Genomic DNA, 15,713 nt, shown 5'->3' on the forward strand with positions numbered 1-15,713 from the left:
TTATCATTTCTATAATGGTTTGTCTCCCCTTCTTCAGCTGCTGCTTGCAAGTGAGCAAGGGCACTGCCAGCCATGCTGACCTAGAACAAGTTCTGGTCTTGAACGTGCATTTGGATCCTTACATTTCTCCTTCTCCTTGAAGGATGGATGACTCATAAACACGCACACTCCTTAAAACACACCTATGTGCCAACATGGACACTGGTGTATACCTATGTACATCTTTATCCGTGTTTCTCAAGCTTGACAACTTTAACATGTATGGATTTCAACTCCCAGAATTCCCCAGCCAGCATGAATTCTGAGAGTTGTTGTCCACACATCTTAAAAGAGCACTCCCAATGAACACCACCTATGTAAACCAGGAAAACCAGTTTGGCCTAGTGGTTAAGGCACTGGCCTAGAAAGTAGACCGTGAGTTCAAGTCTAGCCTTGGCCACAAAAAACACCTGAGTAACCTTGTTACCCTCTCAGCCTCACCTACCTCGCAGGGTTCTTCTGAGGAAAATAGACATCTTCCGTGTCTTAATTTTTTTTCTAAAGCTACCGTAATAAAGATGCGATATAAAGAACTTGAAAATAAAAAGTAAAATCATTTCCCCTCTGCAGTGGCTTGGTATTTTCAAGCCGGTTTCCCCGTTGTTTTGTATTGCCCCTAGGACAGGGATAGGCCACCTTGGCTCTTTTATGACTCGTGGACTTCAACTCCCAGAATTCCTGAGCCAGCCATGCTGAGGGGAAAGGGAGAGGTTTCCAAGCTGAGCCATGCTGGCTCAGGAATTCTGGGAGTTGAAGTCCACGAGTCATAAAAGAGCCATGGTCCTAGGAGAACAAGCATGAGATCTGGGCTGTTCCCCCAAGCTCTCTTCTTTCCTGTCCTGGGGGCTCTGGGGATTAGGAGATGACCAACCCAAAGAGCCCGAGACTCTGCAGAAAGCCCATGCATGCTCATGGTCCTCATAGACCCCCACCCAATTTAAATGATCAGGATGGAGGGCCATCCTTTAAACTCTGCACCAGCCAGCTAGGACAGCTCACTGCAAGATGTGAAGATACAGGGTTTAAAAATTCCCGGGCCTTAAAATAAATATTTACTATTCAGTTGGGAAGGAACACCAAGAGAGTCTTTTAGGAGGTCCAGAAAAAGGTAGCCACAGATTGCTGGGTCTTACTGGCATTCTGAACGGAATTCCTAAACAGAAAAACCTAAAAAAAAGGTCTATCTCTCTGTCTAGCCCGGGGGTAGGCAATCTCGGCTCTTTTATGACTCGTGGACTTCAACTCCCAGAATTCCTGAGCCAGCCATGCTGAGGGGAAAGGGAGAGGTTTTCAAGCTGAGCCATGCTGGCTCAGGAATTCTGGGAGTTGAAGTCCACGAGTCGTAAAAGAGCCAAGGTTGCCTACCCCTGGTCTAAGGGCTATTGCTAAGTGCTATTTATATAGCCTAGGGCAGTGTTTCTCAACCTTGACAATTTTAAGGCCTGTGGACTTCAACTCCCAGAATTCCACAGCCAGCAATGCTGGCAGTGGAATTCTGGGAGTTGAAGTCCACAGGCCTTAAAATTGTCAAGGTTGAGAAACACTGGCCTAGGGGTAGGCCACCTTGGCTCTTTTATGACTCGTGGACTTCAACTCCCAGAATTCCTGAGCCAGCCATGCTGAGGGGAAAGGGAGAGGTTTCCAAGCTGAGCCAGGCTGGCTCAGGAATTCTGGGAGTTGAAGTCCACGAGTCATAAAAGAGCCAAGGTTGCCTACCCCTGGTCTAGCCTCATACAAACACACACACATGCACTGCAGCAGGAGGGGCAGCCCCGCTTCCAGCGGGCAGAGAGGGACACTCTGCGCGTGGGCAGAGGAACGCCGAGCGGAGGAACGGGGAACCCCGCCCGGGAAGGCAGAGAAGGGGAGGGAGGGGGAGGAGCTGAGACCGCTAAAGGGCGGAGCAGAGAGCAGAGCAGAAGCCCCGCCCCCGCATCGACCTTCTCACTCGCTGGATTTCCGCTTTCCTCCGTGCGTCTCCTTTCGCCCCCGCAGGATCGGCGCTGGATCCCTCGGGAGAGGCTTCTGGATCCGGCTCGGGGCAGGTCTGGCTGCTCTCCCTCCGGCCTTTGGGGCGCCCCTCCCGCCAGGAGAGCTCCCTCCCCCCCCGCCAGGAGAAAGGTAGCTGCGGATCCGCCTCTCCGGCTTCCCGGGTTTTCCTTGGGGAGATTCGGCTCTGGCGTCGCCTGCAGGGAGTGGATCCCTCCCTTCCCTCCAGGGGGGCAAAGGGGGTCCCTCCCTCCCCGGGCTGGATCTGCCCCCTCCTCGCTCGGCCCAGGATCCCCGTGGGGCTCCGGGTGGATCCCGGAAGGAGCTTTGTTGAAGTTGCTTTCAGAAGGTCTCTCTGTGGTCCGTCTGAGCAGGAAGTCTCTGAGCATGCATATCCCGCAAGTGCAGCTGAAAAAAAAAAAGAGATATGCAGTGTGGAATTTGTCAGGGTAATAATTTAATAGGTAAACAGCTTATGTAATGATGCAATGATAGGAATGACTTGAGCAGGGTCTGTGTCTGTATCCCTTTAAGAACGTGAGAATTTGTATTATTTGTATTATTTGTTTATATGTTTATTTGAAAATTAATAAAAATTTGTAAAACAAGAACGTGAGAATTGTGTCTCGGGGTTGCTGGCATTACCATCTGTATGTATATTGTAGAAGAATGTAGATAGTGTGTGATATAAACCACCATTTAATATAGACCACTGTTTATTTACTCCTGGGTTATCTCAGCGTGTGTGTGTGTGGGGGGGGGGGGGAAAGGTCTGTACATGCTCTGACAGACTTCATTGCAACGGGGAAGGGACGGTTTAGGACAGTGATGGCGAACCTTTTAGAGACCGAGTGCCCAAAAAACCGCCCCCCACCCCCGTCCCCGCTCCGCTGTGCCCACTGGGTCACCCACCACCTCCACGGCCCGCCACAGATCACCTAGGTAGCTCAGCAGTGCCATGGTGGCCACACCCTCCACCTGTGCCCCGCAGCATCATCTGCACGTGACGGGGCGCATGTGTCCCCGCTGCCCAGCTACCATGTCCTTGGCTGTGCTGCTTCGCGTGGGCTGTGCCCGGGGCGACTCTCCTCTGGGGTGGCTGGTGGTGAGGAAGGGGCCGTGGGAGGAGGCGGGGCTGGGGAGACGGTGCGTGTGCCCACAGAGAGGGCTCCGAGTGCCGCCTCTGGCACCCGTGCCATAGGTTCGCCACTACCGGTTTAGGAGATAGAAAAGGTTTACTTTAAATGCTTTGACTTGAGCTCATGTTTTCTTAACCCCCCCAAGAGATCCTCTTTCTTTGAGCTCAATATAAAAGGCAAAAAAAATAAAATCCTTTGTTTTGATGCTAATGTTTGTTTTGCTTCTTCTTTAAAAAGCTGGCTAGAATTTCTAAACCTTATATTTTCCTTGTTTGTTTACCCAGAAGAGGCTGTGATGTGGCAGCCCCTGTTTGGTGGATGTTTTAGAAAGCACAAATTCTGTGGACGTTTTGAGGCTGGTTTTTTGAGCAGGTTGTAGAATAAGCTGATGGTGAGAAGGTTGCCTTGCATAATTTTAAAATGCTTATCCGAAGTATCAAACGGTCCCAGGAAGTCTGGAATTATTGTGGCCTTGCAGCCTCCAAAAAGCATAAGAAAGAGTAGCCCTTTTCACACATGCTCTGCCCCACCTGATCTCTCTCATCTTCCATTGAGATTTCCTACTCACAAGTATCCATTGTTCCCTGTTGGACTTTTATCTTGCTGCTTTCTTCTATTTTGGCTTATCTTTTTTTTTAAGTTTTTTATTTATAAAACAGTTAAAACAAAGATGGACATAACATAACATTCCAGTGTATATATTCCTAACAATTTGTTCCTCATCATACATATACTTCTTAATCTCTATATATACATATTTTTCTATACAATACAGTCTCTAATTTGTTTCTCTATATACTAACATACAGTTTTATATATCTCTATCTTAACACTAACTTAAAACCCGAACAGGTCTCCTTGATTCACACCAATAATAGAATTTGTCCCAGATTTCAAAGTAATCTGACTCTGTCTTGTCCTTCATTTCCATTGTGAGCCTATCCATATCAGCACACGATAGGATTTTATATAAAATCTCTTCTTCTGTTGGAATTTCTTTATTCCTCCAGTTTTGTGCATACGCCAGTCTAGCAGCTGTCAGAATATGTAGCTTCAAGTAAAGTATCCCTTTGTCGTATTTATGCGTATTTATGCCTAGTAGGAAGAGTTCTGGTTTTAACTCTACCTCTATCATTAGTATTTCTTCTAGCCATTTTTTAACCTTGTTCCAAAAGTCACGGGCTTTGGAGCACTCCCACCACATGTGGTAATACGTCCCTCTTGTCAATTTACATTTCCAGCACGTGGAAGAAATATTTGGACCCATTTTAGCTAATCTTGCGGGTGGGAGATGCCATCTGTAGAACATTTTGTAGAGGTTTTCTTTGTAGGAGGTGGTATTTTGGCTTATCTTTTTGAATCAGGATTCTATCTCCATTATTTTGTATCCTCAACAAATAATCCTATTTTCTCCTCCCACCTTCAAGTCATTTACAGATTAAATTCAGCATTACTGTCGGTATCTGAGCTTTTTTCCTTTCTCTTTTCAGGAGACGAGTGGAGGATGTGGCCAAGAGCTCCACAGAAGAAAAGGGACGTTCTTGGATCCAGGGCCACAAATCTTTGGCAGGGACTCCATTCTAGAGAATTTGGAAATCGTGGTCTGGACGGAGAAGCAGCTTCCTGCACAAAGGGCCAATCGGTCAGGCTAGACGAAACCGGTCAGTGGCGACGGTCATCCCTGGCCTTGACTCAGAGGGGGAACAAGTGACCCAGAGACCTCTTAGCTGTAACTTTAAAGGTGAGTAAACAAGTCTTGGTTAAATCTCGGTTTGGAGAGTAAGCACGTTAATTATTTTAATCTTAATTTGACCAAAGAATAATGCAGCAAATTGGGTTTTGCTGCCAAGGTGCTGGGTGGAGGTGTAATTTGTTTATTCAATGTTTATTGAGGAAGCCATTGTTGATCGAGTTGGAGATGGACTCTGGGTGGAAAATTACGGAATGGGGGAGTCGCTAGGCTGAGTGGATGCAACCCTGAAGATGAAAGAGGCTGCCTGGGGATTCAGCTACGGATGGGGCCGGCTCCATCCAGCCTTCATCCTGTCCAGTCATGGGGAAATGTTGTCTCAGTCCAAACTGGGTCTTGTTTCAGCGATTCATTTTTAGTTGTGATATGTGCAGACTTTTCCTGTTTATGCCTTGTCCCATAATGTACTTGGGGTTACAGTTTAGTAAGCTGAAGCACTTACGCCTTGTCCTAAAGCAGTGGTTCTCAACCTATGGGTCACGACCCCATTTGGGGCCGATCGACCATTTCACGGGGGTCGCCAAGCAAGGCTGTCCGCCATTTTTTCCCCCTTTTCCAGCAGGTGCCTTACCTCCCTTGGGCTGGGCCAGCTGGTGGTCGGCCTGCTCCGTCTCTGCCGCTTGCCAGCTACGCCTCGGCCGGCGCAGGGGGCGAAACCACGCATGCGCGGCGCTCCCGGGCAGGGAAAGTCCTCGACGTACGACCGGTTGGGTAGTCCTCGACTTACGACCGGTCTAGTCCTCGACTTACGACCGGTCTAGTCCTCGACTTACGACCGGTTTAGTCCTCGACTTACGACTGGTTGGGGGTCGCGGCATTAAAAAGGTTGAGAACCACTGTGCTAAAGCTTAAACTTTTAAGTGAAGTTCACTGGATCCTTTAATGGGGACTTGGGGCTTCTCTATCCAAAGGCATTCAGTGAGCCCCCCCTCCCCACGCCCCCTTTCAGAAACTGTAGGATCAAATTTACCCCAGGATTAAGCCATGACACAGCTGAGATTGGTTGGTTGATTTTTGGGGGAGGGAGGTTTCTTGCTTAAAGGGGCCGGTTGAGAATGACAAAAGAGGATCTTTCATTTCACTTTGGAGAAGCTCCCTGTAGCTTTATTTGCTCTGATCAGCAAAGGTCTTTTTCGAGGTGCCTCTGCTATCGTGCCTGGAGAAGGATAAAATGCCAAATCAGAGCCGTTTTCCCGTTTTCCTTTCCTGTCTGATCTTCCGAGGTTGAGCCTCTGTTAGGGTGGTCTGACTTAACTCCTCTTTCTACTACACAAACACACAGAGAGAATTTTGGTTGGGCCTGGTTGTGCTCAGAGCATCAGACAAGCAGCCTGGGGTGGCCCAGGGAATCGGCCGGACTCTCTCTCATCCAGGTAGGAAACACAGAGGAATGACCTCATTTCAGACTGTCCTGCGCGCTCTGACAGGTTATGGGCCCTTAGAGGAGAGAAACCCAGTGAGAGCTTGCCCCAGAGCCAGAAGGGTTGTGGCTTGTGGTTTGTTTGTGGTTAGTGGTTGTTAGAGGAAGCAATCAACATGGACTCCGTCGGCGTAACGGGAGGAGGTTTCGTAGTGTCTCGGCTGAATGAGACAAATTACCTCTCCTGGCGTGTGAAGATGGAGATGTACCTGCGAAGGGAGGAGTTGTGGATGATAGTTACTGATCCACCAGTAGTCCTGGATGATGGGGACCGGAGAAGGAATGAAAAAGCATTGGCCAGCATAATCCTAAATTTGGAGGATAGCCAGCTGATACACGTGAGGTGTCTCCAGTCTGCTAAAGAGTGCTGGGAAGCTTTGTGCAGTGTGTATGTTAGAGAGACTACGAGCAGCAAAGTAATGCTGACAAGGAAGCTGTATAAAGCACAGCTGAAACCAAGAGAGAGCATGTCTACACATTTGCAGTCCATGAGGAAGACATTCCTAGAGGCAGAAGAAAGAGGAATGACTTTTACTGAGGCGCACAATGTATATGTGGTGCTCAGTTCATTGGACAGTTCATGGGACATCCTAGTGACCAGTTTAGAGCGTATGCAAGAGAGAGACTTAACCATGAGTTATTTGACCAGCCTGTTGCTGGAGGAGGAACAGAAAAGGCTGGAAAGGGGTGAGGACAACGCACAGTCCAGGCCTAAAACTGCAACGTCCCAAGATGCCGGCAGAGTAGCTGAGAACATCTGCATGGCGAAACGCTGCTTCACGGGTGGTTCTACAGAGTTGACTACCAAGTGACCGCCACCTCTTCATTTCAAACCTTGTAAGGCGTAAGGCGTTAGGACAGTGGTTCTCAACCTGTGGGTCGGGACCCCATTTGGCGACGGGGGTCGCCAAGCAAGGCTGTCCGCCATTTTTTTTGTCCGCCATTTTTTTCCCCCTTTTCTGGTGGGTGCCTTACCTCCCTTGGGCTGGGCCAGCTGGTGGTCGGCCTGCTCCGTCTCTGCTGCTTGCCAGCTACGCCTCGGCTGGCGCAGGGGGCGGAACCACGCATGCGCGGCGCTCCCGGGCAGGGAAAGTCCTCGACTTACGACCTGTTGGGTAGTCCTCGACTTACGACCGGTTTAGTCCTCGACTTACGACCGGTTTAGTCCTCGACTTACGATCAGTTGGGGTCGCGGCATTAAAAAGGTTGAGAACCACTGCGTTAGGAAGAGCAGGCCGAGGTAGGCCAGGGCCCTTCAGGAATGGGACAGGAGGAACAGGAGAGGCAGAGTTCAGGCGATGAGCAAGGGCCACCCCCACCTGATCCTAGAGCACAGAGAGTGGAGAGAAGGAGGGAACAACACAGGCAGGCTCAACTACTCGGGAAAAGAGCGTCCAGCCCCTCTCCACAAGGCACACATGGAGACTGAGATTTAAGGAGCCGGATGCTGTGGGATGGGGCATTTGTGGGGAAGAAACGCTGATTCCTTGGAGTGTTGTGTGTGTGTTGTTGCTGATCTCTTGTTCTGTGACTTCTGCTTGGAAACCCTGAAACTCTGACCATCGGACTGGCTGACAACGTTGCGTGGATGTTCAAAGATCTCGGACTGTATTTTGACTTCCCTTTTGAAACTGTGCAGGCAAGCGTGTATTCACAGACTCGTTAGGTTTATGCTGTATGTGTCATTTCCTTGTTATCTCCTAATCAGACTGTATGTGAAACTGCTTGCAGCCAGAGGCGACTGAAGGTATGTGTGTGTGTGTCTTCCTATGTTTGGAGGCTGGCCAGAAATGTGGGAGCATTTGGGGAAAATTTGGAGCAATTAAAGGGCGATTTGAATTACCAGCTGACTGCATTGCCTCTGTGCTGTGCCCTGGGTCATCACAGGCGATTATGTCGAAAAGTAATGTAATGTTGTAGTTTTCTAATGTGTATAATAAAAAGTTCCGTATCTGCGAGTGTCTGTCATTGATAACCAAGCGTTGATTTATTTCCGAATTGCCCTCGTATGGGCAAACTTTTCCTGTTTAATCCTTGTGCCGTAATGCAGTTGGGGTCACGGTTTAGTAGGCTGAAGCGCTCATGCCTTGCCCTAAAGATTAAACTTTAGTGGACACTCTCTGGATCCTTCTGGGGCTTCTCTATCTGAAGGTATTCCGTAAACCCCCTTTCAGAAACTGTAGGATGAGATTTATGCCAGGATGAAGCCATGTCACAACTGAGATTGATAGGGTTCTTTTTTTGTTGTTGTTTCTTTTGGGACCGGTTGGGATGACAAACAGGATTTTCGTTTCGCTTTGGGAAGCTCTGATCAGCAAAGGTCTTTTTGGGAGGTGCCTCTGCTGTTGCCCCTGGAGAAGGTTGAAATACCAAATCAGAGATCTTTTTCCCTCCTCCTTTCCCATCTGATCTTTTGGGGTTGAGTCTCCTTTAGGGTGGCCTGACCAAAGTCCTCCTCCTATTACAGGGGTCTCAAACTCAATTTCATTGAGAGCCGCATCAGCATTGGGTTTGCCCTGGGGGGCTGTGGCCAGGGTGGGTGCGGCCTACTGGGTGGGCGTGGATACGGAGTGGGTGTGGCCTATTGGGTGGGCATGGCCAGCTCTACATCGTTCGCGTCAAGGGTGCCTGTGGGGGCCTGGGCAGGAGTGGGACAGATCTGAGGGTCTCTGGCAGAATGGGGTGGGACCGGGGCAAGCGCCAAGGCATGGTCCATTTCTTCATTCCTCACAAAGGGTGACACCTCCCCAGCATGCACCCAGGGAGCGGGGCCGACATGGCAGGGGCTGGTTCCTCGCTGTTTCCAGATGGCCTTGTGGAGCTAAGACTGAATGTGTTTCAGCATAGATGGCCACCACAAAATTGTACATTGGCTCCCGGTCGGCCTGGGCCAGGACCAAGGCAGCGGGGGCCGTTCCCTCACTGTTTCCAGGATGGCTTCGCAGACCACATGAAACCACTTCGCGGGCCGCATCTGGCCCCCGGGCCTTGTGTTTGACATGTCTGTCCTAATACACAAAACACACAGAGAGAAGTTAGGTTTGACCTGGTTTTGCTTAGGGCATCGGACAAACAGTCTGGGGGGGACCCAGATAATCGGCTGGCCTCTCTCTCTCTCTCATCCGGGTAGGAAAAGCAGAGGGATGACTCAATTCAGATATCCGACTGAAGGACACCTGTGGGGCAGGTAGAGAGGAGGGGGAGGGGTTGGCATGGAGGGTATTCTGTGAACCCTGAAGAGAGTGTAATGGAGTACCACACTGGAGGTGGCTGTTGGACTGAGCGCAAACCCCACGTGCCTCCTGCTTCCCGTCCCAGTCTATTTTTAATTTGACATTACTGCACCTTCATTGTTTATCCCGTCGTTTATCCTTTCATTACTTTGATACTATTATGTTTACACTTATATTCATTTCTCCATGTTTACTGTCATAAGTCCCCTAGAATAGGCCCTCGGCGAGATGAGTGGCAAAAAATGTAAGTAAGTAAGTAAGTAAGTAAATAGCACAAAGGAAATTTACATTGTAGGGAGGAGACTGAGCTGTGAAACGGATCCATGTAGGGCAGTGTAGGGGAGCCGAAATGATGCGGGGGGGGTCTTGGAGACCCGCGAGGAGACCCGCGAGGAGTCGGAGGACCCCCCGAAGAGCCGGAGACCCCTTGAGGAGCCGGAAGAGCCCAGTCCCCAGGTCGACCTCCCCGGTGAGTTCCCCGGGAGTGTGAGAGGACGAGAGCGCGGCCGGGTAGCCGTTTGCCTTTGGGCCTTTAGACTTTCGGCGGTCTCGGCGGTTTNCTGAAGGTATGTGTGTGTGTGTCTTCCTATGTTTGGAGGCTGGCCAGAAATGTGGGAGCATTTGGGGAAAATTTGGAGCAATTAAAGGGCGATTTGAATTACCAGCTGACTGCATTGCCTCTGTGCTGTGCCCTGGGTCATCACAGGCGATTATGTCGAAAAGTAATGTAATGTTGTAGTTTTCTAATGTGTATAATAACAGTTCTGTATCTGTGATTGTCATTGATAACCAAACATTGATTTATTTCCGAATTGCCCTCCTATGGGCAAACTTTTCCTGTTTAATCCTTGCGCCATAATGCAGTTGGGGTTACAGTTTAGTAGGCTGAAGCGCTCATGCCTTGTCCTAAAGATTAAACTTTAGTGGACACTCTCTGGATACTTTTGGGGGCTTCTCTATCTGAAGGTGTTCAGTAAGCCCCCTTTCAGAAACTGTAGGATGAGATTTACGCCAGGATGAAGCCATGTCACAGCTGCGATTGGTGGGGTTTTTTTTGTTGTTGTTGTTGTTGCCTTTGGGACTCATTGGGATGACAAACAGGATTTTCGTTTCACTTTGGGAAGCTCTGTAGCTTTATTTGCTCTGATCAGCAGAGATCTTTTTGGGAGGTGCCTCTGCTATTGCCCCTGGAGGTTGAAATACCAAATCAGAGATCTTTTCCCCTCCTCCTTTCCTGTCTGATCTTCCGGGGTTGAGTCTCCTTTAGGGTGGCCTGACCAAAGTCCTCCTCCTAAAATAGGGGTGTCAAACTCAATTTCATTGAGGGCCGCATCAGCATTGGGGTTGCCCTGGGCGTGTGTATGGCCAGGGTGGGTGCGGCCTACTGGGTGGGTGTGGATGGAGTGGGTGTGGCCTACTGGGTGGGCATGGCCAGCTCTACATCATTCGCGTCAAGGGTGACTGTGGGGGCCTGGGCAGGAGTGGGACAGATCTGAGGGTCTCTGGCAGAAGGGGGTGGGACCGGGGCAAGCGCCAAGGCATGGTCCATTTCTTCATTCCTCACCTCCCCAACATGTACCCAGGGGGCGGGGCCGACACAACAGGGTCTGGTCCCTCGCTGTTTCCAGACGGTCTTGTGGAGCTAAGACTGAATGCGTTTCAGCATAGATGGCCACCACAAAATTGTACATTGGCTCCCGGCCGGCCTGGGCCAGGACCAAGGCAGCGGGGGCCGTTCCCTCACTGTTTCCAGGATGGCTTTGCAGACCACATGAAACCACTTCGTGGGCCGCCTCCGGCCCCCGGGCCTTGTGTTTGACATGTCTGTCCTAATTCACAAAACACACACAGAGAAGTTAAAGTTTGACCTGGTTTTGCTCAGGGCATCAGACAAACAGTCTGGGGGGACCCAGATAATCAGCTGGCCTCTCTCTCTCATCCAGGTAGGAAAAGCAGAGGAATGACTCAATTCAGACATCCTACTGAAGGACACCTGTGGGGCAGGTAGAGAGGAGGGGGAGGGGTTGGCATGGAGGGTATTGTGTTAACCCCGAAGCGAGTGTAATGGAGTACCACACCGGAGGTGGCTGTTGGACTGAGCGCAAACCCCACGTGCCTCCTGCTTCCCGTCCCAGTCTATTTTTAATTTGACATTACTACACCTTCATTGTTTATCCCGTCGTTTATCCTTTCATTACTTTGATACTATTATATTTACACTTATAGTCATTTCTCCATGTTTACTGTCGTAAGTCCCCCAGAGTAGGCCTTCGGCGAGATGAGTGGCAAAAAATGTAAGTAAGTAAGTAAGTAAGTAAGTAAGTAAGTAAGTAAGTAAGTAAGTAAGTAAGTAAGTAAGTAAGTAAATAGCACAAAGGAAATTTGCATTGTAGGGAGGAGACTGAGCTGTGAAACGGATCCATGTAGGGCAGTGATGGCGAACCTTTTAGAGACCAAGTGCCCCAAAACCGGCCCGCCCCCGCTCTGCCCGCCTGCTCCTGCCCTGCTCCGCCCTCACCCCTCCCACCCTCGGGGCCATCCAAGGCACGCAGATCGCCCAGGCGGCCCTGCAGCACTATGGTGGCCACACCCTCCACCCACACCCCGCAGCTTGGCTGTGCAGCTCCACACGGGCCGCACCCGGAGTGACTCTTCTCCAGGGGGGCTGCTGGTGAGGAGGTGGCTACGGGGGGAGGCGGGGCTGGGGCGACAGCGTGCGTGCCCACAGAGAGGGCTCCGAGTGCCGCCTCTGGCACTAGTGCCATAGGTTCGCCACCACTGATGTAGGGAGAGGAAATTTGCCTCGAGGAAGCCAGGATCAATTAGCCACGATGGGGTGGAGCTCATAAGTGGAAAAATCAGAAAATTCAAGAAAAGAGGAGGAGAAATGAGTTGCTTGCGCTGACCTCAACTCTCTTTGCTCCTCTTTCGCTTATGCGGTGCCTGAATCTTTTGCCTCGCCTGTAGGTAGTCCTCGACCTACGACCACAGTTGGGATTGGAAACTCGCTTGTTTAGCAAAGTGGTTGTTATGTGAGGTATCCCACGACCGCTTTGCTCAAGGACTGAAATTCTGCACTCACTGTTTGTGGTGGTTAAGTGGTTTCACTAGTCATTAAGTGGATGAAGTCCCAGGTAAGAAGCATGGGCTTGTCTCGGGGTGGGGGGGGCAACAGGGGAGTCAATCGGAGCCCCAGCACAGTCCACGTTTGACTTGAGGGGGTCCTGGAGAAGCTTAGAGATGCTTTGGGACACGTTGCTTAGCAACATGTATGGAACACGTGGCTTGGAGAATGGCGCAAGGCTGCAAAGGCCACAGGTGTGGGGATTAAGACTGCATTTTCTCAGTGCCAGCTGGCTGAAATGGCTGAAGGCCCCAGGCCTCCCCTTAAGGCAGCGGTTCTCAACCTATGGGTCGCGACCCCATTTGGGGTCGATCAACCATTTCACGGGGGTCGCCAAGCAAGGCAGTCCGCCATTTTTTTCCCCTTTTCCGGCGGGTGCCTTACCTCCCTTGAGCTGGGCCAGCTGGTGGTTGGCCTGCTCCGTCTCTGCCGCTTGCCAGCTACACCTCGGCCGGCGCAGGGGGCGGAACCACGTATGTGCGGCGCTCCCGGGCAGGGAAAGTCCTCGACTTACGACCGGTTGGGTAGTCCTCAACTTACAACCGGTTTAGTCCTCGACTTACGACCGGTTGGGGGTCGTGGCATTAAAAAGGTTGAGAACCACTGCCTTAAGGCACCACTCTGCCATTTCTGCCCCATTGCAGGGCCCAGATGGGGTGGCTGAGGCTTTGGGGGTGGCTGCAGATTTGCTCTGTAGCGCAGCTCTCCTAATTCATGTTTGGGCTGTGCTGGACCTCCAGAGTCCCCGCAACCCCCCCCCTTTCAGGCACACCTGCAGTTCTTGGTTGGGTCTCCCTCCACTTAACAACCCGCAGAACCACTTAATGACCACCAGAACAGAAGAGTTTGCCTCCTAGAGTGGTGGGGGCTCCATCACTGGAGATTTTGTCGAGGGAGGTTCTGAGGTTCTGGATGGGGGGGGTTTGCACTGGAAGACCATGTTGGTCCATCCCAAAACTCAGATTGTGTGTGATTCTCTACCTTTCTCAAAAGGAAATATTATTCTCCATTTCTTTTACTTTCTAACAGTGGATAAAATATTTGTGACCAAGATTCGCCTGCAAGCCAACTATCAACAGATGGTAGAAAATCAGAGCAAGGCAGCGGTTGCCAGAAAGCATGGAGCCTGGGAAACTCTTGGATCCCCCGTCAGACACAATCAGCACTCCGGAAAACCACAAAAAAACCCATGAATGCTCAGAGTGTGGGAAATCCTTTGCTCAACGGTCCCTTTTTTTGACCCACAGGAAGGTCCATGTGGGAAGCGGATCCAGTCAAGGTTTGGAGGGGGGGAAATCCTTCTCTGGAAAAGACGCCAAAGATCTCAGAAGCCTCCCCGAATTAAAACCGCATAAATGTCTGGAATGTGACTTACGCTTTGGTCGAAAATCACACCTTCTTAGACATCAGAAAATCCACACTGGAGAGAAACCTTATCAGTGTCTGGAATGTGGGAAATTTTTCTGTCGGAAAACCACTCTCAGAGACCACGAGAGAATTCACACCGGGGAGAAACCTTACAAGTGTTGGGAATGCGGGAAAAGCTTTTCTCGGGACGCAAATCTTTGGCGCCATGAGAAGATTCATGCAGGAATAAAATCTTACAAATGTTTTGAGTGTGGAAAATGTTTTGCCCACAACTCGGCTCTTTGGAGTCATGAGAAAACACACAGGGGGCAGAAAAACGAAAAATGCCTCGAATGTGGGAAATGTTTTACCTGGAAATCAAACCTGGTACAACATCAGAGACTTCACACTGGAGAGAGACCCTATGAATGCCCAGAATGTGAGAAACAATTTATGTATTCTTCTGGACTTCGGAGACACCAGAAGAGGCACAAAGGAGAGAAACCCTACCAATGTGGGGAGTGTGGGAAAGGTTTTATTTCGCCAGGAGAATGTCAGGATCATGAGAGAATCCACACGGGGGAGAAACCATTCAAATGTGGAGAGTGTGGGAAATGCTTTTCCCAAAAACAAAGCCTTGGAAGCCATCACAGGGTCCATACAGGAGTGAAGCCGTACAGATGCACAGAATGTGGAAAATGTTTTGTTCAAAAGGGAGCCCTTTGGATACATCATAAAACCCACACAAGGGAGAAGCCATATAAATGCATAGAATGTGGAAAATTTTATCGTACCGTATCAACCCTTACAAATCACATGAAAATTCACACCGGGGAAAAAAACCACAAATGTTTAGACTGTGGGAAAGCATTTGCTCGGTTATCTCTCCTCAGAAATCACAGCCGAATTCATACAGGAGAGAAGCCCCACAAATGCTCCGAGTGTGATAAATGTTTTTCTCAAAAAAATACTCTTTTGAAGCATCAGCGAAGCCACACTGGAGAAAAAACATATAAATGTCTGGAGTGTGGGAAATGTTTTGCCCAGTCTTCAGCTCTTCACAGGCACACCAGAAATCACACAGGGGAGTGGCCTTAAAAGTGTGCAGAGTGTGAAAATCCTTTTCATTGTAAATCAAAGCTAAAAATACATCAGGAAGTCCATAGCAGAGATAAAACCCTTGAGTCATAAAGAATGAGGGAAACATCTTTTTCAAAAGCCACATCTTACCATTCACCAGGAACCTCACAGTCACAGAAGGGAAATCTTTTTGCAGTTTGAAAATTTTATTTATTTTTCCATCATAAAAAAAACAATCATAAGTAATCACAATAAACAATCAAAAACCCCCCACCACCCCCCAGAACTTCCCAAACCTAATCCCAGGATAATATTCATATAAAAGTAAACAAATACTAATATCTCTAACTCCACATAATATCTTAAACTACAAGAAAGGATAGAAATAAACAAACTTAAAAAAATCTAAAAACCTAAATTATATTCTACCACTCTATGTTTCTTTTGAATATAAATAATCCATCTTCTCCATATTGATAAAAATTGTTCATTCGAATGGTTCTTCAAGTAAGCCGAAATCTTTGCCATTTCAGCAAGATACGAAACTTTCAATCTCCAGTCTCCCATCGTAGGCAGAATTGGGCTCTTCCAA

General features: G+C 49.4%; 1 protein-coding gene across 1 annotated transcript; it reads left to right on the plus strand.

Annotated features, from left to right (window-relative positions):
* Positions 1–13,813: 13,813 nt before the first annotated feature.
* On the plus strand, positions 13,814–15,265 carry LOC107298491 (gastrula zinc finger protein XlCGF26.1-like). Its single transcript, XM_015827870.1, has one exon. The coding sequence runs from the start codon at positions 13,814–13,816 to the stop codon at positions 15,137–15,139; it is 1,326 nt and encodes a 441-aa protein (XP_015683356.1). The 3' UTR covers positions 15,140–15,265.
* Positions 15,266–15,713: the final 448 nt, after the last annotated feature.

This window comes from Protobothrops mucrosquamatus, unplaced genomic scaffold, assembly GCF_001527695.2.
Source record: "Protobothrops mucrosquamatus isolate PMUCROS unplaced genomic scaffold, P.Mucros_1.0 scaffold4018, whole genome shotgun sequence".
Classification (NCBI taxonomy): domain Eukaryota; kingdom Metazoa; phylum Chordata; class Lepidosauria; order Squamata; family Viperidae; genus Protobothrops; species Protobothrops mucrosquamatus.

What these genes read in the sequence shown, in the direction of transcription:
- LOC107298491 (XM_015827870.1), top strand. Translation starts at nt 13,814, where the DNA reads ATGGAGCCTGGGAAACTCTTGGATCCCCCGTCAGACACAATCAGCACT.